The sequence below is a fragment of the Wyeomyia smithii genome, chromosome 2, assembly GCF_029784165.1.
Source record: "Wyeomyia smithii strain HCP4-BCI-WySm-NY-G18 chromosome 2, ASM2978416v1, whole genome shotgun sequence".
Taxonomy (NCBI): domain Eukaryota; kingdom Metazoa; phylum Arthropoda; class Insecta; order Diptera; family Culicidae; genus Wyeomyia; species Wyeomyia smithii.
Window position 1 is genome coordinate 123,595,778 of NC_073695.1, and position 21,824 is coordinate 123,617,601.

At 35.1% G+C, this 21,824-nt stretch overlaps 2 protein-coding genes across 2 annotated transcripts; one reads left to right on the forward strand and one right to left on the reverse strand.

Moving 5' to 3' along the window:
* Positions 1-193: 193 nt before the first annotated feature.
* LOC129725802 (ras-related protein Rab-3) lies at positions 194-21,064 on the forward strand. Its single transcript, XM_055682028.1, has 6 exons — positions 194-334; positions 560-897; positions 11,629-11,847; positions 11,924-12,042; positions 18,650-18,821; positions 18,898-21,064. Exons 3-6 carry the CDS (start codon positions 11,629-11,631, stop codon positions 19,042-19,044), a joined length of 657 nt encoding a protein of 218 aa, XP_055538003.1. The 5' UTR covers positions 194-334; positions 560-897; the 3' UTR covers positions 19,045-21,064.
* LOC129725801 (juvenile hormone acid O-methyltransferase) lies at positions 4,088-5,430 on the reverse strand. The gene is made up of 3 exons (XM_055682027.1): positions 4,960-5,430; positions 4,446-4,726; positions 4,088-4,368 (listed from the first exon to the last, which is right to left on the reverse strand). The coding sequence occupies exons 1-3, from the start codon at positions 5,331-5,333 to the stop codon at positions 4,187-4,189; spliced, it is 837 nt and encodes a 278-aa protein (XP_055538002.1). The 5' UTR covers positions 5,334-5,430; the 3' UTR covers positions 4,088-4,186.
* Positions 21,065-21,824: the final 760 nt, after the last annotated feature.

Below are 21,824 nucleotides of genomic sequence, written 5' to 3' on the forward strand. Positions count from 1 at the left end.
AACTGTATTGTTGTAGGTAGGTACAACTATTGCGGCTATAGTTTTGAACATTCGAACTGCAAACTGGTTTTCCATGCTCCTTGTTGGTTTGCGTCTTTGATACGCACATTTTCACCAACGACTCTCTTATCAGGATATTGTATGTATTTCGAACTTCTAACAGTGCGCATGAGCGCAAATAATTCGAAACATACAATTATGTACACAATCAATAAATAAGTCTCACTCGTAAGACATGTAACATCCCCTGGAAAAATAAAAAATTTAATCATCACTGAATCTAGTTTATTCTCAAAGGCATTTTAAGGCACAAATTATCGTGAAAGTATCTCAAGTAAGTTTGCAACAGGATTGTACCATATCGCATGAGTAGACGCAAGTTTAACGCAACGTTTGACAGACGTTAGTCTTCATTTTTTCCATGTTACACAACTTGTTCTTCTTACGTTTCGAAAATTGTAACTCTCCTAGCTTATTCCCCAGATCCGTCACTCTCTCCTACGTACATGCAAATATGAATGAATGAATGAATGAATATAGGTTTTACATTTTCTTACAGCCTCTTCAATAAAAGTATCAACTTCACGTCGCATCTTGTGTCCATTTACAGGAGGATTTGCCTTCAAAAAATTGATTGTGATTTTTGTGTTGTGCAGATGTGACAAATGCTGATTGTCTGAACAATTACTTGTGTGTACTTCGGAACATATGCAGTGACTAGCAAAATAATAAATTTTACCTATGCTAAATAGAGCAAACTCTGCGTAGCAATTTCACAATTCATAGTGTTCATCACAGAAAGCAGAGTGCTTTGTGAAAAATCAATCGGAAGCTGAAAATTAACTCAAAGTTTTGTGTTAGTGTAATTATCCACAAGAAATAGACAATTCTAGCAATGTAAGTACAACTCAAATAGAGTTATCTACTTTCCTAAAAGCGTCTAACCATCTAGCCATTTTGTTTCTCCATACAACCTCATATCATAAATACTGAATATTACTGTTTGGTTTGGTTGTCTAACCAAAAAGCTTAAATACATTATATTAAAATTATCTGGAAACTTGGATAAACTAAACGTTGATAAAATAGACTCATTTTGAGACAATAGTACAAAGATTACACAAAAATCGATAAAGCGATGTTGATATACACATCTATCAAATTATGTGACGTAGAATAAACAAGGCCCAGCTTGTAATAAGTTCGATAGTGGGACATTGCAGGTAATGCTAAGTGGGAGGATATCAACCCTGGCGAGATTCGAATGCTACAGGATATTTCACAAATCTCACTCTATGTTTTTCAAACATATGGCGAAAATAATACGAATTGGGTATTTGACTATATGTCACTCTAATTGTTTTCGTGAAAAAGTTGTTGCATAATGTTTGCTTGTACCAGAGCCGCATAGTTGTTTTGCTTTAATTTCTTTTCAAAAAGGATGCAGAGTTTTTGTGGGAATTTCAAAATAACTAAAGTTGGGTTAATTGTATTTTTCGCTTTTATAATTTGACAGTGGTAACTTGCGAATATGGAATGTTATTGAATCTCATTATAATTAGTAGTTCATTCAGAAAATACTACAGTTTTTTTGAATTTATTTCCCTGCTTCTTTCTGAAGAAAAAATATTACGTTTCTTGGATTGTATGTGTTCCTCCCAGAATCGGGTTTCCCACGACAATTGTACTAATGACACATTTTCCGCGATGCTACACCAAAAAAACAATTTTTGTAAGCCACTTTCCACTAATGTGAATATTACTCTTGGATTAAGGTTTGACCCTTCCCAAAACGTCACAATCAAATTTCTAGTGTTTAAGAAACGATAAAAAAAATATTTCACACTTAAGGTAAAACCAACAGAAATTTAGCGCTTTTCAAAACATTTTGAATTTTAAATTATTCTAGATGACCGGAAGTGCATCATAAAAGAGTTTTTTTTGGTTATATTTTTTTTTCTCTGTATGCCTGAAGGGCACTGGGTACTGAAATGCCACTGCGACATTCTTGCTGATTGTCTTTTGTGGCGGGCCCCGATTGCTGTGCACAGGTTACGGATTGTTCGTACTCATTGATGGAGTAGAACTGTTTTGTTGTAAACCTGTACCCCAATTAGGTACAACATTGTTGATTAAACTAATGACCTGCTTGGGATTGGAGCTCCATGCTTGGTATGGAGTTAAAAGGTAACTTCCTAAGAAGTTGTACCTAGAGGAAGCAAGAGCTTCGCAAGAGCAAAGCAAATGCTCTGAACTCTATGGTTCAGATTTGCAGAATCGGCAGGTGTCGTTCAACACTACGCCGATTTTCTTTAAATGATAAAAAGCGGGACAGTGTCCGGTGAGGAGTCCCGTGATTATCCGTAAATCACTACGATTTAGACTAAGTAGCTTTCTGGCGGTTCCAGGGTTCGGATAGATAAACTGTTTGCCTTGTCTACAACCCTGTGCCTGTTGCCATTGGGATACTATTTCTAGCCTTTCCCAAGTTAATAGTTTGCTTTTGATAGCGGAAATGGACGTACCCAGAAACGGCTCGGGACCAACAAACCGCTGAGCTGATCCCTGTCTTGCTAGGTAGTCAGCGTGTTCATTACCCTCGGCTCCGCAGTGTCCGGGCACCCAAAACAGAAAAACTGAATTCTGTCGGGAAAGTTCCCGTAGAGTTTCAATGCATTCCCAAACAAGTTTGGTTCGGTTATATTATTATGAATGTGCGCTTCGTTCAATGCCTGAGGGGTTTTAAGGTATATTTTCAAATACGTTAATTTTAAACTAAATGAAAACAAGAGTATTTTAGCGTTGTAACTTCCTAAATAAAATACGTTCAGTTTATTACTTCATATAAACCTAATATTTCGTTTTCTCTTCTTACTCATACCTTTATTTGACGCTGAATGATCTTAGCGTTGAAAACAACTTGAATTGAAACCAGGTTAAGTTTGCATTATTTTATAACATATTTGATGCGTTTACGTTTCACCTGCAGGTATGATTTAGGAGAAATTTAGTAAAATGGGTAGATGTTTTAAACCATAAAATTATGGATCCGTTCAAAAATTAAATTTATTTGAATAAAAAAGTTGACCTTCTGCATTAATATATCAGGTCATTCATAGATTACGTACAACAAAAGATGAAATATCTATTGTGTGAAGTTCTTCGAAATAAAATAAAAGATGGCTCAAAAGAAATATTAAATAATACATGCAGATCTAATATTACACTTTTTTTACGAGGATATGTTTGAGTGACTTTTTAATAAACGCGATTTATAATGCAATCATCGCTTTTCCTACCGGTTTTTTTTACTCACGAGTTCCTACATGATTTCGAAAACAACCATTGCAACAATATTTTTTTCCAGGAGACTTTCAACCTCCTGGTCCAGTTCGTTTCCTAGAAACAATTAGAAACTTTTTTTGATATCTTTATCTATCGTTCCCAAAAGAGCATTTTTCCGAGTGCTGTTAAAATGATAATTTTTCGAAATGTTGAACATTTTTTTTACATTGACCAGTGCTAAAAAATATGCGAGACTTTTTCAAATGAATTCGTATTAATCTCTAACTTTTCGTCAGCCGCATACATTTTTGACTGTTTATGGACATTCACATTTCCTTGCACCAGGCCTTTGTTTAATTGTTTTGTTGGTATTTTAGCGTTTTTTTTGTTTTTTTTTTTTTTTATACGTACAGAATCAAAAAGGTCCTTAATTTTTCATTAAACGCCCGACTATACACTGCACTATACACTGAATATTTTGGTTGCATTCAGGACCCCAAACAATCCTAAAATTGCCGAAAGTCTATTGCTCGTGCCTCCTGCTTGGCACATTGCATAACAAATTGGTATGGAATTATAAGGGAGGCCTTTTGGCACGGTGTTCCGCTGGTATTTGTTATTAGAAATGCACAAAAACATCATAGGAAAAATTGTTCAATTTTGCTTTTGTAAAGTTTTAAGAGCACACAAAGTGTCACAGCTATCCATTTAGCTGTTTTGTAGTTCACATACAAATAATCGGAGTATACAATACAGACAATTCAAGTGAATGGATTTTTAAACAAAAAAAAACAGTCTAAAGCAAGCTTTTAGGCAAAAATAAATATTTTAACAGTTTAAATTTTATTTGGATACATATTCCCCAATTCAAAACAGTATAATTCAAAACACAGCTTGTATTTCACTTGACAGCGTATACCACCACCAATTTATACGGTGTAATGAACTTGTAATCATTTCCATTTTCACAGTAATCCTGGCTCAAAGACATCCCTTGAACAACTCCAATGTAGTCGTTTAAAAAATCTTCTTGTAAATTTCGTGTCATTCGTTCACTAAACGGGTTAACAGCTTGGACAGCTTCTGTGAAATAAACATGAAAATGTTCTTGCAACTTGGAATGGCACCAAAAAATATGTAATGCAGAAGTCGAAACTTACTTTTTAAACTTTCAATTCCTTCGTACACGTAGATTTTATCCGTTATCTGAATTTTATACTCAGAAAATCCAACGGATGAAAGAATTTCTCCAATTTCAGCTGCAGGGTTTTCACAGTACTGGTAAGGGGAAATATATTTATCCACATCTGTCAGATATTTAGTCCATTTAGAGGAACGCGAAAGTTGACCGTAAATGTCAAATATCGGATTTCGCGCCAGGAACGCCAGCAAGCAGTCTCCACCAGTTTTCAACAAGGAGAAAATGTTGGAAAACGCCAAACTGCAAATGAAAACAAAATAATAATGGTTTATAACAAACATTATAAAATTAAAAAAAAATACTATAGTAGTTGCAAAACAGGAACTTAACTTCTATCTCGAGTAAAATTGAAAATTTTGTAAAAATGTAAAAACGCCAGAAGAAATTTTTGATTATTAATTTTCTGTTCAACTATTAGGCTCCTTTGTTAGTTTTTGAACAACAAACGTATGCATCTTTAGAACTAAACTCACTTTTGATATCTCACCCAATGCAAGCAGTAGAATGAAGTTATATGATCAAACTGACCCCATTTATCCAAAAAATAATTTATTTCCGCGCCTATGTCCAAGGTATCGAAAAATACATTTTTTCTACTAGAGTGAGCTTTTCTCGCAAATCGAACCATGTGTTCCGATACATCGGTTCCAAGAATTTGTGCATCAGCTCTTGGCATTGCAGGTATTACAAAGTCAATCAGAACATCTCCACTGCCACAACCGATATCGAGAAGCGATTCTTTGGCGTCGCCCTTCCACTGTAGCTGCTGACCGTATTTATTCATAATTTCCTCAGCGTCACGCCGCTGTAAACCGTTAGACCGCAGATAGAGGTTCGGTTTATTCATTTCTTACTTCCACAAATTCTTCTCTAAGTCACTTTCACTAGACTCACAAATAAGATACAGTGATTAGTCAAGCGATGCGCCAAACCAGAATGATTTTAAGTTTCTGACCTAAGACACTCTCCAGTAACTTGCTTTTTATACGATTTTTTTTGGACATCATGCCTACTTCTGTGACGCAGCATCTCTAAAGCTGTGCCGCGTGTTGGATACGTGCGACTGATTATTTGATCTTTCAAAGTTATTCAAATGACTATTGCCAGAATACCGCGAGCCCCAAGCACAGATAATCTTTAAAATGCGCTTTCGTTATTGTCATTCTAAAAGTTTTTGTACCGTTGCTGCCAGCTTCCGGAGGGAAGGGCATCGATAGTTGACGAAAGCTAACTGCTACAATACGGAACAGTAATATATACTGCTACAACACAGAACAGTAACATATAAAGTATAGTTGTAAAATTATATTGGGAAAATAAAAGAACAATTGCAACTAAGAACAATAACTAAAAAGTTAAGAGGTTATTTTATAGCAAAATTAGTCATCATCAAGAATCCTTCATTTGCAGGTTGAATCATCCTCGTATACAAATTATATAAGATTATTCATTTTCATTGAATTTCTACCCATAACATTTGAACTAAGACAATGTACACTAGGGTGTCCCAAAATAAATCGATGTTGAAAAAGTCAAGGTGCTCAGCCCTAAATTGAAAGATAATGTTATTCATAGCATTTTTGTAGAACACTTCGACTTTCTAAAAAATTGTTTTCAGGTTGCCCAAACGAGATTTAAAAAAAAATACTTTTTCAAGCTACAAACCCACCCAGGTTGGTACTTAACAAATATCTTAAATACCAATATAGTTCACTTAGGGGTCATCCACAAATTACGTAAGGGTTTAGAGGGAGAGGGGGAGTATCCAAATTTCTTACGAATGCTTACGAAGGGGGAGAGGGGGATTCAAGAGAACTTACGTAAGATTGAAAATTTAAAAAAAAACTGAAATAAAAGTTTACAAAATCAAAAATAAATATAATTAGTTGAATTATTTATCGCTGCGATCTTAACAGTTGAACCTTGGGAAAGCAGTGAATTCGCCGTCGCTGGGTGATTGCGTGCTTTACTTCATTTCTATTTAATTTTGAATTTTGTTTACTTTACCATAGTATTAACTGTATTAACTTGTTTGTTTTATCCTCTACAAATATGCTATGTGTGAAAAATGTTCCACCTTCGAAAATATTTTTTCCCTAAAAAGACAATCGTACGTAAGGTTCGTGAGGGGGAGAGGGGTAATGCAAAATCCTAAGCCTTATTATGGGGGGAGGGGGGGTCGAAAATTTCGAATGAAGTCCTTACATAATTAATGGATGACGCCTTACGTGAAATTATGAAGACAAGTTGAAAATGACAGAAGCGTTAGTCACCTTTTCGACCGCTAGGTGCGCCACTTCTGATTTTGTTCTACACGACATGCGAAAAAGAGTAACTTCTGACAATAATATTACCCTAATGGGTACACTGAAAAAAAAATGCACATATTATTGTGAAGTATACTCGGCCGAATATTTTATAATAATAAAGTTCGCCTATGTATGAGGCAATACGTTGTACGTTTGTCGACCTCCGACAACATTTTGAGTTGTAGAATGGCGACTTCCGGTGACTGGAAAACTGCCGAAAATGACCAAATACCACAAAATATGGGTGTTTTTTAACCAGAATGACGCTCAGAGGCCAGAAATTGTCTCCAAATGCCATTTTGAAATCCAAGATGGCGGCTTCCGGTTTCTGAAAAACAGCGGCAAATGACCAAATATGGGTATTTCCGCGATTGTTATCACGCACTGAAGCCACAAATCGATCTCAGACAACATTTTGAATTGTAAGATGGCGACTTCCAATGACTGGAAAAGAGACGAAAATGACCAAATACCACCTAATATGGATGTTTCTTTAACCAGAATGACGCTCAGAGGTCAGAAATTGTCTCTGAAAACCATTTTAAAATCTAAGATGGCGACTTCCGGTTTCTGAAAAACAGCAAGATATGACCAAATACCACCCAATATTGGTATTTCCGAAATCGTGATGATGCACTGAAACCACAAATCGACCTCAGACAACATTTTGAGTTGTAAAATGGCGACTTTTGGTGACTGGAAAACTGCCGAAAATGATCCAAAAACAACCGAATATGGGTGTTTCTTTAACCAGAATGATGCTCAGAGGCCAGAAATTGTTTCCAAATGCCATTTTGAAATCCAATATAGCGACCTCCGGTTTCTAAACAACAGTGGCAAAAGACCAAAAAACACTCATTATGGGTATTTCCGGGATTGTTATGATGCACTGAAGCTACAAATCGACCTCAGACAACATTATGAATTGTAAGATTACGAAGCCATACAGAATAAAAACCGGAACATTTTCGCTTTCAAAATGGTTATTTCCGGGATTGTTATGATGCACTGAATCTACAAATCGACCTTAGACAACATTATGAATTGTAAGATGACGACTTCCAGTGGATGGGAAACTGCCGAAAATGATCAAATACCACCCAATATCGGTGTTTCTTCAACCGGACGATTTCCATCCAATATGAGATGCTTCGATACCAGAATGATACACAGGAGCTAGAATCGACCACAGACACCATTTTGAATTCTAAGATCCCTGTGTCTGGAAAACAGCCGAAAATGACTAAAAACACCTATTATGGGTGTTTCTTAAACCAGAATGACGCTCAGGGGCCAGAAATTGTCTCCAAATGCCATTTTAAAATCCAGGGTGGTGACTTCCGGTTTCTGGAAAATAGCCTAAAGTGACCAAATACCACCCAATATGAGTGTTTCTTTAACCAGAATGATGCATGGAGCTAAAAATTAACCGCAGACACCATTTTGAATTGTAAGATGGCAACTTCTGGGAGAAAAGCTAAACATTAAATAATAGTTTTTGCATAACAGTTGTTATCACTAATTAAAGCTTTTAAACCAATTACAGCATTATATGTATCCATACTTGAATTGTTAAATTGATAGAACATTCAAGTGTTATCTAAGCTAAAAGTTGCACAACAACTATATACGACTATTGACAAGCATTGTGCGGTTTCTCCTTTTATATTTTCCACAAGGTAATTGAAACATTCATTTATTTGTACACTTCGTGGCCTGATTATTGAGCTTGAGCTTGACGGCCGCACATTTCATAGTAGCTTCCCGTGATGGATCTGAATTAGTGAAGTTACACAGGGAATCACGTATACAGCAACTTGGGATTAGTTTACCATTTACACGTCGTGGCCTGATTATTTGGATATTTCTTCTTCGTGCCTCGATTAGCTACATCTATTATATTATCAATATTTAACTCCCGGAATGGCGATAGTTTTACATACAAACAATATACGCACGAAATCTGCAACAAGTAATTTTTTTCACATGATTTGAGGTTTTTTCTGTGAAAGTATGAAATTGAGTCAAATAAATCTAAAATTGAGTGAATTCAGTTTCGTGTGTGAGAATGTCGGTCACACGCTCACAGAAATCAAAAACATCATATCAAGAAGACTGGCATCTCTGGATCTATCCCATATAAACGACAAGCGTCAAATCAAACAGCGCACTCCATCTATTAAAGGTGGAAGGTTGCTATGAAAGTGCTGGTAATTTCATCGCTGCGAAAACAGATAGCGAATTTCTTTATTCCACTGCGTCCGGGCAAAACTGCCGAGCAATAATAAAACGGCATCGCGATTTACGACGCAAGTAAGAAAGAGATGCCAGATAATTGTTTACGACCTAAGCACGTGCGGTAGTGGGTTGAAGCTGAAAATTTTTAGAGTGCGCTTCGGGCAGCAAGCCAGGTCAAAACTGGGTCAAAATCGAGCGAATAAAGAAGGGTTTTGACAGCAGTTAGTGCGCTTCCAGGTCGAAACGAGGTGAGCTGGTGGAATAAAGAAATTTGCTAAGAGTGTGCGTATGTGGTGATCCAGTCTGTGGATTCGGCTTGCGCTCGCATCGCCAGCACACACACTAGCATGCGTCAGTTCCACTTTTACTCAACAGACTGCACTGCCGAAACTGTCGCTCAATCTCAGGCAGAGTTCCCAGTCTTCTTGATATGATGTTTTTGCAGAAATTCAACAACAATGCACAGTGGTACAGTAAGGCAATGTTGGCGGACATAAGCCAAAATATTCATAATATTGCATGTTTCACTTAGTTTTGTGACTAATATCTTTATTTTCAGTTATCAGATAACTATTATTTCTTCTCGAATGTCATTCCTGAATATCAACGAACATTTTATTGAAAAAATCACGTGTCGTCGCTTTAAATCAGAATTTTAGAGACAAATTGTGCCTAAAAAGTTATGGTTTTGCATTTTCCATGTGGTTTTGTGGAAAATATTCAAATTTCGAATAATCAGATACCTATTATTTTTCCCTCAAATATCTTTCCTAAACCCAACGAACATTTTATTATAGTAAAAATCACAGATCACTGCTTCGAGTTTTAATTTAGAGGCAAATTCAGCATAAAAGTCATGATTTTACATGTTTCACATAGTTTTGTGAATAATATCTCGAGTTTTAGTAATCAGAAACCTGTTATTTTTTCTCAAATGTCTTTCCTGAACATTAACCAACATTTTAATAAAAAAGAATCATATGTCATCGCTGTAAATTTTGATTTAGAGGCAAATTTAGCACAGAAAGTCATAATTTTGCATGTTTTACGCAGCTTCGTGAATAATATCTCAAGTTTTAGTAATTAGGTGCCTATTATTTTTTCTCAAATGTCTTTCTTAAACATTAACGAACATTTTAATGAAAAAAGAATCACATGTCATCGCTTTGAATTTTGATTTGGAGACGAATTAAGTATAAAAAGTCATAATTTTGCATGTTTTACGTAGTTTTGTGAATAATATCTCAAGTTTTAGTGATCAGATACTAATTATCAAATGTCTTTCCTGAACATTAACAAACATTTTAGTGAAAAAAGAATCATATGTCATCGCTTAGAATTTCGATTTAGAGGCAAATTTAACACAGAAAGTCATAATTTTGCATGTTTTACGTAGTTTTGTGAATAATATCTCAAGTTGTAGTAATTAGATACCTATTATTTTTTCTCGAATGTCTTTCCTGAACATCAGCGAACATTTTCATGTTAAAAAACATACATGTCACCGCTAATTATTTTTGATTCAGAACGATTCAAAATGATGATGATTACTGTACACCTCAGAGACTGAGTGAATAATATCAATAAGATCAAACGTTACGGAATTCCATTTATATATAGTAGATTTTAGGACCATCCTAATTTTCATTTGCACATAAATAGAGGACTATGTATAAAAAACAACTTTTTACAAAAACTATGGCTTTAAATCGCAAACCAAAATCGCAACGAAAAGCTCATGTCCGCCTAAATTGCCTTACTGTTCCACTGTTCCATGAGTTTAGTTACCTTTTTCACCACAAGAGGGGGTGTTCCCTGTCTGTCTTCACGAAAATATATGGGAAATTCGAGAGTGAATGTATATTGTTATTTTAAGATATTTGTACTTACCCTACCTACGGAACTTCTAATATCTCAACTTATTGCCACATGCAAGCCAGCCCTTATTGCTACGCAAGCACTATTTAATTAAGGTTTTATCTTAGGAACTGTGAATAAAGTTACGCATTGCACGGGTTCAAAATAAATCAAACAGCAGATATAGTTGGGTTGACGTGGGTCTATAATGTTTCTTGCAATAGCATTTAAGTTTTATGCGACAAAATCAAAGCTAACCTCAGGTACTAACATTCCGTTGTCGGAACATGACCTTTCAGTTTATCGGACATGGGCTTCGAAACCAGCTATTAGTATACAAGACAATCAATGAGTTACTAGCGCCACGATCCTACTAACACTAACAATCTCTACCAAGTCGGTATTCGAACTTATGACGACTGATCTGTTAGATCAGCATCGTACCTCGGGACCAGTTGGTAGGTTCGAGCAGTAAATGAAAACACGTTGATAACGACAACTCACCTACAGGCTGAGTGGTTCGTCACACATGTTACCCCCATTGTTCCAAGTACCTTCGTACCTTTCGTTACTAGTGTACCTTCAATTAAAGGTGGAAAAACTAATTTCACGCTACACACAGACTGCAATATTCACTACATTAAAACCAGTTTCGTTCAATTCTTTCTACCATATCCAACGTATGTTTTATTATTGTTATATTTATAATTCTTATCGTTTCACACTTCTCAATTTCAGATGACTGCAGATACTAAATGGCAGAAGGATGCATCGGATCAAAACTTTGACTACATGTTTAAGTTGCTCATCATAGGTAACTCCAGTGTGGGAAAAACTAGCTTTCTTTTTCGATATGCCGATGACTCGTTTACATCTGCATTCGTTTCAACGGTTGGCATTGATTTCAAGGTGAAAACCGTGTTTCGCCACGATAAAAGAGTAAAATTGCAAATTTGGGTAAGATTAAACTAACTCGAGTATTTGTTCATTTATGTAAACGTTGTTTTCCTTGTACATTCATCTTTCTATATAGGATACAGCCGGACAAGAAAGGTATCGCACAATCACCACAGCTTACTATCGAGGTGCTATGGGATTTATTTTAATGTATGATATTACAAACGAGGAAAGCTTCAACTCTGTTCAAGATTGGTAAGGGAATATTTCACGAGACATAATTAGAGCAGAGTCCATGTTTATAATATAGAGTCGCGCAAAGTTGAAACCAAAGGAACCAAACAAGGGTAGCAATCGAGCAATCTAAATAAACAAAGTGGTACTGTTAGGAATGGATAAAAAGTGTTGTAATTGAGCGTGATATAGAATATGAGTTTTTTCGAGTTTTAACTTCATATATGTAATCCAGCATAAACCTGTAAACTGGTTCAGTGACCTTTAATAAAGCATCACCGGTATAATCTTTTAAAATTGTATACCTGGTAAAGAATTTCGAAAACGATACTTATACATGGTGAAAACCAGTACTGTATAGTTCCTGGCAAAAAATAACATACTGTGTTGCCGCAACGATAGATTTTCTCTTTGCGCGGCTCTATATAAACATAGACTCTGAATTAGAAGTATTCACATAAAATATCAGTGGTAAATCATGTCTAATTAATGAATTTGTATAGTACACAATTTAATTCAAAAACAAGTATGAAGTGGTCAAGTCCTAGCGGGAGACAACTAGGTATAGATTGGCATCCACTTTGTGAACCATTTGCTGAACTGTTTTGATTTTGGTAGTGTTGCTGAACAACGTGTTTTTGCTGTTTTGATTTATGGTTAATTTATGATTTCACCTGCTCGTATCTAAAATTTTCAAGTGAATATTCAGAATGATTTGCAAAGCGTACACATACGCTAGGTAGGCATAAGGTACGCATAAGCGTACGCAAGGTGTGAATACGGCTTTGCGTGAAGCATGAGAACGACATACCGTTGTTCAACGTCGGAAGTAAACTGTGTAGTGTGAGCTTAACTCCACTTTTGAATCCGTTCTGGTTAAATTTGGAACATACCTGTTAAGGCACATTTTTTGTGCGGAGGGTACAATCTAGATGAGTTAACGATTGGACGATGATTGTCGATGGTAGAAACGTTCTATTTTCAGGATATTATTGATTAAGTCAGCGCAGATTTTCCGGTAAACCAGGGTCGGTAAATCTATCGCCTGCAGAAGGGATTGTGTATAATGTTAAAAAGCATTAAAAACATTCAAGTATTTTCCATGTGAATGGCATGACTTGCGAAAAACGTAAAACAGGAATCATAGAGGTGGGTGATTTAGAACAGTAAAAAGCCAGTTGTTGCACCTCAGCACAAAAATAAATTTTTTTTTTCGTCAGCTGTTTTATAATATTTTTCCTGTCTTGCTATAATATTCAGGTGCTCAAATCCAAAATTTGGGCGCAATATCATGAAATCTGATTTTTTTATGATTTTCCAAAGCTTGGCATACTTGCGTTTTTTGACATATTTTTGAAAAAAAAAGTACTTCACTTTGAAATGCTCTGCAGCTTGAATGATAGCTTGGATTTCTTTGCCGTCAAAGGAAAAGTTGTTCGAAATGCTGTACAAAATAAAACCGTTTTATTAGATATTGTAAAATTTGGTTATAGTAGGCCTGAAACTGAAAAATTTAAAACAAAAGAGATTATTTGTGGGGAAGCAGCTCAAAAGTTTTGTTGTCGCAGTTTGCCACGGTTGTGACTACATCCAAAATTTAGGTAAAATCATAAGCTTTCAAATACATATTGTCCGCTGTAGCACAAAACTGCGCAAATTGTCGGTTTTGTGAGAAATGTGATAGCAGGTTTTTTATTATATAAGTTTTTTCTTTTTAATTTTATCTAGAATTTAATTCAATCAAACGCATAATACTCCACTGATGAAAATTTTCGATATCGACAGTAATCCGTAAAGGTTAAAATATAAATTTGGCCAAAAATCGCAAAATTTATTATTAAAAATTTATAAAAATACGTGTGGTGATTATTTCTCTTGATTTCTTACAATGATTGATGAAAATGCGTCAATTCCTCAACAAATTCAATTTCTGCTCAACGCTGTTATGCTTGTGTAGCTACAAGATCGGAGATAATTAACATTGTAAAGATGCGAGCATTGAACGTAAACGAAGACTATTTGAATTACACTTCATGGTTGGATATGTTGTTTTAAATGCATGATTTTTTATTTTATATCGGATGGGATTCGAGCGCTGGCGAAAATCTGGGTTCAGAATACAGTATGAAACCAGCAAGAAAAAAATCAGGTTTGACCAAATTGATATTTCAGGTCAGCAATGTCAATTAAACCGCAATACTATCTGTAGGAAGGATGACCGAAGAGGCTCAATAGAAGAGTAATTAAATACCTAATAATATTAGATATGTCCGAGAGCATTTCACTCGCAAAAATAATCTAGAAAATACTAATCATGATAGATTAAATCATCTTCTTATATCCAATAGTTAACACTTATTTTAAAAAAGTGAAATGTAATTGCAAAAAACTTCCGGACGAAGTAATATTTCTATTGAAGAAAACAGTTGTTGATTCAGGGAGAGCTGATAATAAATCTGATCACAGTTATATAAGATGAAGAAAAAGAAGAAGAAGATGGTGATGATGAAGAAGAGGATGATGATTGTTTTGATTTGTAATCGGTTTGTATTACCTATGTTGTTTTAATTTTAATAGAACAATCATTTTTACGCAAAATTTGGTTGATTTAAGGGGTGATTCAAAACTACGTAATCTTTTTCAGTGAAGTGGACTAGGGTGCCAATGAAAATGGTCATTTTGAGAAACCCTATACAAAATGTTCATCTACCCGAAAAAATACCCTGTGCAAAATTTCAGCTCAATCGGACTTAAAATGGAGTAGCGCAAAGCGATAGAATTTTGGCCTTTAAAAATCCAGAAATTAACCCAACGGAGTGGGGTGCATGAAATTTCGGTTTTCGGGATTTTTTTCTGGTCCCAGAAACTTCTGGTTGTGAATGTTTTTGATCGGCATATTCAAAGCCCTTTAACGCCAAAAAAGTAAATAAGAGCTAAAACAGGTGCCTAACAGTGTAACTGACAAGCAATCATTGTCGTCAGCTCTAGTTACTGACGGTGCCTTGAACCTTATATAGCTGCAAGAAGTTGTACAACAGTTTTTGAAGAAGTTAACCTACACCCAACACAAAGGGGAAGATGTTGTTATTTTTAATACACCCAACACAAACGGGGAGCACACCGGATTCATTGAAGATAGGAGAAATTAGAAACATGTGCAACATATGCGACGGTGTGTGTTGTGTCTGGAGATGGAAAGGGAGCATTTTTCGAAAAGTGAAAATTTTGCATGCGGTTGAAACAACCATTATAAGATAGTCGTGCTTCCGTAACACGTGAAATTATATGACAGTATGTGTTCTTACTTGACTGGAGAAGAACTTTATTGCTTTTTAAGTAACAGATTTGTTACCTAAACGGCCATTTTGCGTTAATGCTTTTAAAGTAATAAAATTTTGCGTGTAATTTTTGTGTCTTATAACCGCTCATTAGACACAAAAAGTAATAACAAAAGAGTAACAAAAAATGTGGCGGCTACACGTTTGTTTCTGCAGAAGAACATACAACCAAACACCACAATGCATGTGTTATCGAGACTTCACTCGCTGCATTTGTATTGATGGCACGATCAGGTTTATTTCTGTTACCTCTAGTCACTTATAAGAATTTCACCAGTCCCACAAAGATCTAATTAAAAACACCACTCTTTCGTTCCCCAGTGTTTACTTGAAATGGAAATACAGGGGATAGTCAAAATAAGGTTTACCTACAAACGGCCGAAACACGAGCGGCCGAATCACAAACGGCCGAATTTCAAACGGCCGAAATATAAAAAAGGGCCGAACCACAAAAGGCCGAATCATTCGAAAGGCCGAAAAATCATTGATAATTAATGTTGATTCAAATGAAACCCGAAATTATCCACCTAGCGGTGAAACTCAGCCTCTTTAATTCGAATTTTTTATTTGTTAAAATAGATTTACACGATTTCTCGAAATTCTTCGAAATTCTTTTTCACTCTAAGTAAAAATTTTTGGTAGCCAACAGCACAACTATACCGAACATTCAAAACTTTACATTCACACACATATGAACTTATATTAACACATACACACAAAAATAACATGTAATAAATAAGAAATTGATCTTGGTATAATCGAAACGTCACTGTACTTATTTATAGGTCAGAATCGATTATATATAGACTCGATTATATATGGACTCGATTATATATGGACTCGATTATATATGGACTCGATTATATATGGACTCGATTATGTACCATTTTAGGATCGATTATTTATAGCAGGGAATTTTTTCTCTATTTTAAATATGACTTCTCTAGAGCTGAAATGTTGTAAGAAAACGTCCATAAAATACGTAATGCTTGAGGACAATAATATAAAGTATTACCACCCATGCGAAAAATTCTGAGAATTTATACAAAAAAGATGGTTTCGAAAATATTTATTTTGTTTCCTTGTTCATTGTTTCCGTTCTCTAATTGTTTCATAGAATGAAAAAAAATTGAAAATTGATTTTGTTAAAAATTTAATGCAACACACTCGTGGCCTTCGGCCAACTCGATTGTTCGGGGCGCACGCTGTCCTTACTCGCTACCGCTCGTTCGGACGTAAACTAGGGGATTGCCCCTATGCTTCAGTAATCCGGGCAATCCAGTAGAGCAGTCGTTTGCATGCGAGAGGCCGCCGCTTCCGACGGCGGGTCAGCGGCCGACTCGGCCATCGGACACCGCGGCGGCTTAGGGCCGCCTTGGTTACTTGCCCTCGATTATGCGGCAGAGCCGCATTGATATCTTTTGCAAACAGAATGTTCAATGAAAAAACTAGTTATTTTACACATTTAAGGCAAGTTTTCAATGTTTTATTCATTTTTTGATGTTGCTTTAAAAGTATGCAGTATGAAATAGCTGTAACATAAAAAATGACAAATTAAAATAAAATTCGGCCTTTCGTGATTCGGCCGATCGAAATTTCGGCCTTTCGTTAGTACTGATATAATTCGGCCGTTTGAGATTCGGCCGTTTGTGTTTCGGCCGTTTGGAGCTATCCCTCAAAATAAGTAGGATAGGCAAAATTTTGATGAAATTTTAAATGCTGTAGCTTTGCTAAATGTTATTCGATTTTAATAATTCGAACACCATTGAACTGGAAAACTTTTGAAGTTTCATTTTCTGACCTCAGATCTGGCCTAGGTCACCGGATGTATGAAATATTACTGAGTTTCGGTAGGCATGTTAAACCTGCTAATTTTTGGGTTGCCTGATAAAAATGCTTATTTGCATCATTGGCATAGATGACAAAATCATTTCTGAAGCGAATGGTTCATCAAGATCCGGAATCGGTAAAGAACTCATCGAGAAATGGCTATTTTTCATCCGGAAGTCCTCAGAGGAACCTTTAGTAGGGGGCATTTACTTTTTTGCACCAAATGTGTGACACCTCTATCTCCTGGATTTTTCATCAGGAATCTTTCAAAAGACATATTTTTGAATACAGGCTTCATTGGCCACTTCCGAAACTTCCGGATCTCTAACCAGGGCCGGTTTTAGGTGGGGGGGGACCCCGGGCAGATACTCTCGTGGGGTCCTCTTTACTTAAAAAATAGAGATAAGAAATTTTTAAATTTTGATATGACTTAACACTTTGCTGGAAGCTGACGAGCAAAAAAAAGGTCGCCACTCTTTTTTCACGCCTGGCCCAGGACTAGGAGGGCTCTCGTGTCGAAAGACCTTGGAGGCTCTGTCATATTTTTTCTCTACTCCGTATGGGTACAACGAACAAACTATTGTTGTAAGGACCATTATTAGATAGTCGTACTTCTGTAACATGTGCAAAATATATGACATTATGTGTTGTTACTTGACTGGAGAAAAACATTATTGTGTTTTGATTTGTTACCAAAGGAAGCATTTTGCGTTATTGCTTACAAAGTAATAAGGGAAAATTTTGCGTATACTATTCAATAGCACCAAAATAATATATTCTGAGAAATTAGAACTTATGAAAATTATTCAGTTACTGCAGACTCGCTGCAATGTTGGGAATATCTAGTCGTGTGGATCTGAAAAATTTTTTGATAATATTCACAAAAATTGTAATAATTAATTTTTTTCAACTATATTGAATATCACTTCAATATTTGGTATTTTCGATTTTCGTGCAACGTAAGAACTAACATCACTCATACGACGCGACGAGGGAAAAAACACAACACTTATCGTTCTTACTACATTAAAACATTTTAAAAATTATACCTTTTAAACTAGACCGATATTACGCCCGAAACCGGTCGAGTTTAAAAAGTAAAACTTTTAAAATGGTTTTATGTAGTAAGAACGATATGTGTTGTGTTTTGTCCCGCGTCGCGTCGAAAGAATATTGAATGTTTATAAATCTCACAAAAAATAATTTGGTGTTCTATCTTTCATAGGACTCCTGAAAAATTTCTAATTTTGTTTTGCCTATCAACATAGCGTTGTATCAATGTTTATTATATTTTCTATTTAATTTCGTTTCCACTTTCCGTTTCATTTTTCATATAAAATTTACTATTGAAACTTTTTTTCTCATTTATTATTTTTCTGACAAATCATAAAATTTCAATCGTGGAGGCAGAATGAAAACAAACGCATTTCATCATTATGTATTCATTTCTATTTTCTTAGGGTAACACAGATTAAAACCTACTCCTGGGACAACGCGCAGGTGATTCTTGTGGGTAACAAATGTGACATGGAAGATGAACGAGTAATATCCTTTGAACGTGGCAAGCAACTGGCTGACCAGTTGGGAGTGGAATTTTTCGAAACATCTGCGAAGGAAAACATTAACGTTAAGGCATGTATATAAATTTAAATCACACTTTTGGTGGCAACTTTAAACATTGATAACACTACGTTTTCTTCTCAAACAGAATGTTTTTGAAAGACTCGTAGATATAATCTGCGACAAGATGTCGGAGAGCTTAGACTCAGATCCAGCTCTGGTTGCGGGTGGACCGAAAGGACAGCGATTATCGGACCAACCACAGGGCCCACCAAACGCCAACTGCAACTGCTAAAACGACAAAAGCATAGCTCTTTGAAGCAGAACACCGAATCGAAAAAAGAGAACATACGATTGAACATTTATTAAAGTAGGATACCCCAACCACACCTATCTTTGTCGCTAAAAATCTCAACAAACCCTTAGTATGTACGTGGTACACTGAAAAAAATTGGAATCAAATTTAGATTGGAAGAATTGTTCATATCGTACAGCATACAATGTAGATTGGTCAGTTCAATTTTTTTTTTCGAATACATTGAATGATTATTTGCATTATGAGCATAACGAATATATGCTTCTCCTGCACGTTTTAGTGTTTCATTTCATTACTAAAATATGAACTGAAAGCCGAAGCTGTCAACCAGAGATATTTATCCTAGAAAGCGTTGAGGAAATCGAGGAATCATAGTTTTGTTGAACAAAAAGCACTTATTTACTGTCACAATACGAATGGAATGTTGTTCTAGAGTAGACAATAAACATATTGGAAGACCGAACCGTATTGACATACTACCGGAGACATATTACGTTCTATAATAACAGAATGAAAAAAGTCATCGATGAACTAATTGTGGCGATACCCGAACATAACACGATCACTACTTAGAAAGTTGGAAATGAGATTTTTTACCAAGCTGACGGAGGTTCGTATTTGTCACAAGAAAACATTGAATACAGGTATGAACCAATAAATCTGCCGGAACTCAATTTTGAGATCGTTGAAATAAAAAAAAAATGTCAGTATTCTCGCAACAAAGCATACCTGGTAGCAGTTTATTTCTAGTTCTAACGATACGGTCAATTGGCAAATAGAGGAAAGAAAATTTGACACAAATAGAGACAAAACTTATTTAGATTGCCAAACAAGTCAAAGTGCGATTTAGTATTGTAACGAGTACTAGTCCAAAACAAGATGCCATCAGTCATATTTGAAACATGTAAAAAACTGACGTGATTAACCGAAAAATTCTGGTTATGATTCTAACACACAATACATTTATTTCTTATGCAATTTTTTCCAGTTCAATATCCCATGATGCTTCCGGCCGTTCGAATCTTATTCTACTTTACGAGAGTAAAGCTAAGTGAAATATGACGACATCGATTAATTCACCAAAGATACAAATTTAACGTACACGTTGATAGTTGTAGAATAAACATTTCCCCAAAGTACGTGGACTTATAATCTACCAAACAAAATTGTTTCAGTATTTAAGTCAGATAGCGTTAGTAAAATAGAAACCCATGCTAATCCATATTTCCTATTCATGTTTAATGGAGGATATAAATTAAATAAACAAAATTTACGAAAAATAATCACAAAACATCTGCATGTGCCTACGATTGCGGGGAGATGTTTTCCGAAATAAACTTGCTAATTTTAGCTAACCATGAACATAACCAGTCAATATCCAAGCGGTCTCTAATGTGATTGTTACCCTAGTGTCCGGTTGGTCTCTGTATTAAATTTTATAACAATTCAAATGAATCTAAACAACGTGATGTTCTTTTGTTAGCACGGGCCCTAACCAAGAAACTAATAACTTGAAACATATATTTCAATCGCACAGTCTTTCGTCAAAAAAAAAATCTATCAATTTGAACAGACTGAAACAATTACTGTCTGTAAAGGTATCGTCAAAATTGCAACAGAAAACTAATTTGCTTATATCAACCAACAGCACAATACATTGTAATTGTTGCTCACTAAACATTCACACCTATCGGTTTAACGCGCAATCTACAGTCTGTGGAAATACAATGTGCAAAACTAATAGATAAATTATTATTATATTTTGTACAAAAAATACAACTAAAACAATAAGTTTCTCTTATTCGGAACTCGATGACAGAATTTAAAATCCGTATTGTACACTAATTGCTAATTTGTCCATGACTTATCCAATCAATGATAACAATTAACATGTGAACGTAAAACAAGAAACAAAATTATAGTAATTACCATTATTGTTGTAATAATTGAACTATATATACATAATAATAAGCAGAGTAATATAACACAAATCACTGAATTAATGAGTTACTTTGTAACATGAATATGATGACAAAAAGACGAAAACACCTTTCCCTTCGAAAACAAAACAACGTAATTATAACATTGTCGCATTTATAACATCCGTTGGTGTAAATATCAACCATACCAAAAGACCTTTCGTTGAATGTCGATAAATTTATTTACAAAACTGAGTATTTCCCACGGGTAAACAAATTTTTCAGACTCAAGAGTAAGTGTGCATTTGCACAGGTTTTATTCAAAGCATTTTTTATAGGCAAAAAAAACAATTCTAACATTTTGCAAAATGTTTGTGTTCTAATGATTCTTAACAATTTGATAGACGTTAAAAATCGAAAAGTATATAATGATTAACTTTTTAAATGCATTCGTATTCAAGTAATTTGTTGAATTAGGTTTAAAAAGGTGGGAAATAATATTAAATTTTATATTAAAACAAAAACGAGTCGAACTTCCCTTGAAATTTATTTTTTATCGAAACCTGACATTAATTCAAAACTTTTGGAGCAAAGTTCAGGATGAAGAAATGTAGGATAAATTTTCAATAAAAATTAGTTTTAAAGATTTTTTGACGTAGGACTACGTCTAACCGCACTATACCGAGATACATTCCGCGAAAACTAAAACCAAGATGTAACGACGGAATGAAAGATTTCAAACGGTTATACTGATGTAACCACATGATGGACCACAATAATCGATATGTCGTTGGATTGATTAAATGATGGACAATTTTGTGATTCTTCAATTTTCATTAT

Bases quoted from the DNA above. Each gene is read 5' to 3' on its own strand.
- LOC129725801 (XM_055682027.1), bottom strand. From the start codon at position 5,333: ATGAATAAACCGAACCTCTATCTGCGGTCTAACGGTTTACAGCGGCGT. The intron at 4,727-4,959 runs GTGAGTTTAGTT...TTTCATTTGCAG, and splicing joins CATTGGGTGAGATATCAAAA to TTTGGCGTTTTCCAACATTT. The intron at 4,369-4,445 runs GTAAGTTTCGAC...TTTATTTCACAG, and splicing joins AGGAATTGAAAGTTTAAAAA to AAGCTGTCCAAGCTGTTAAC.
- LOC129725802 (XM_055682028.1), top strand. From the start codon at position 11,629: ATGACTGCAGATACTAAATGGCAGAAGGATGCATCGGATCAAAACTTT. The intron at 11,848-11,923 runs GTAAGATTAAAC...CTTTCTATATAG, and splicing joins GAGTAAAATTGCAAATTTGG to GATACAGCCGGACAAGAAAG. The intron at 18,822-18,897 runs GCATGTATATAA...CTTCTCAAACAG, and splicing joins AGGAAAACATTAACGTTAAG to AATGTTTTTGAAAGACTCGT.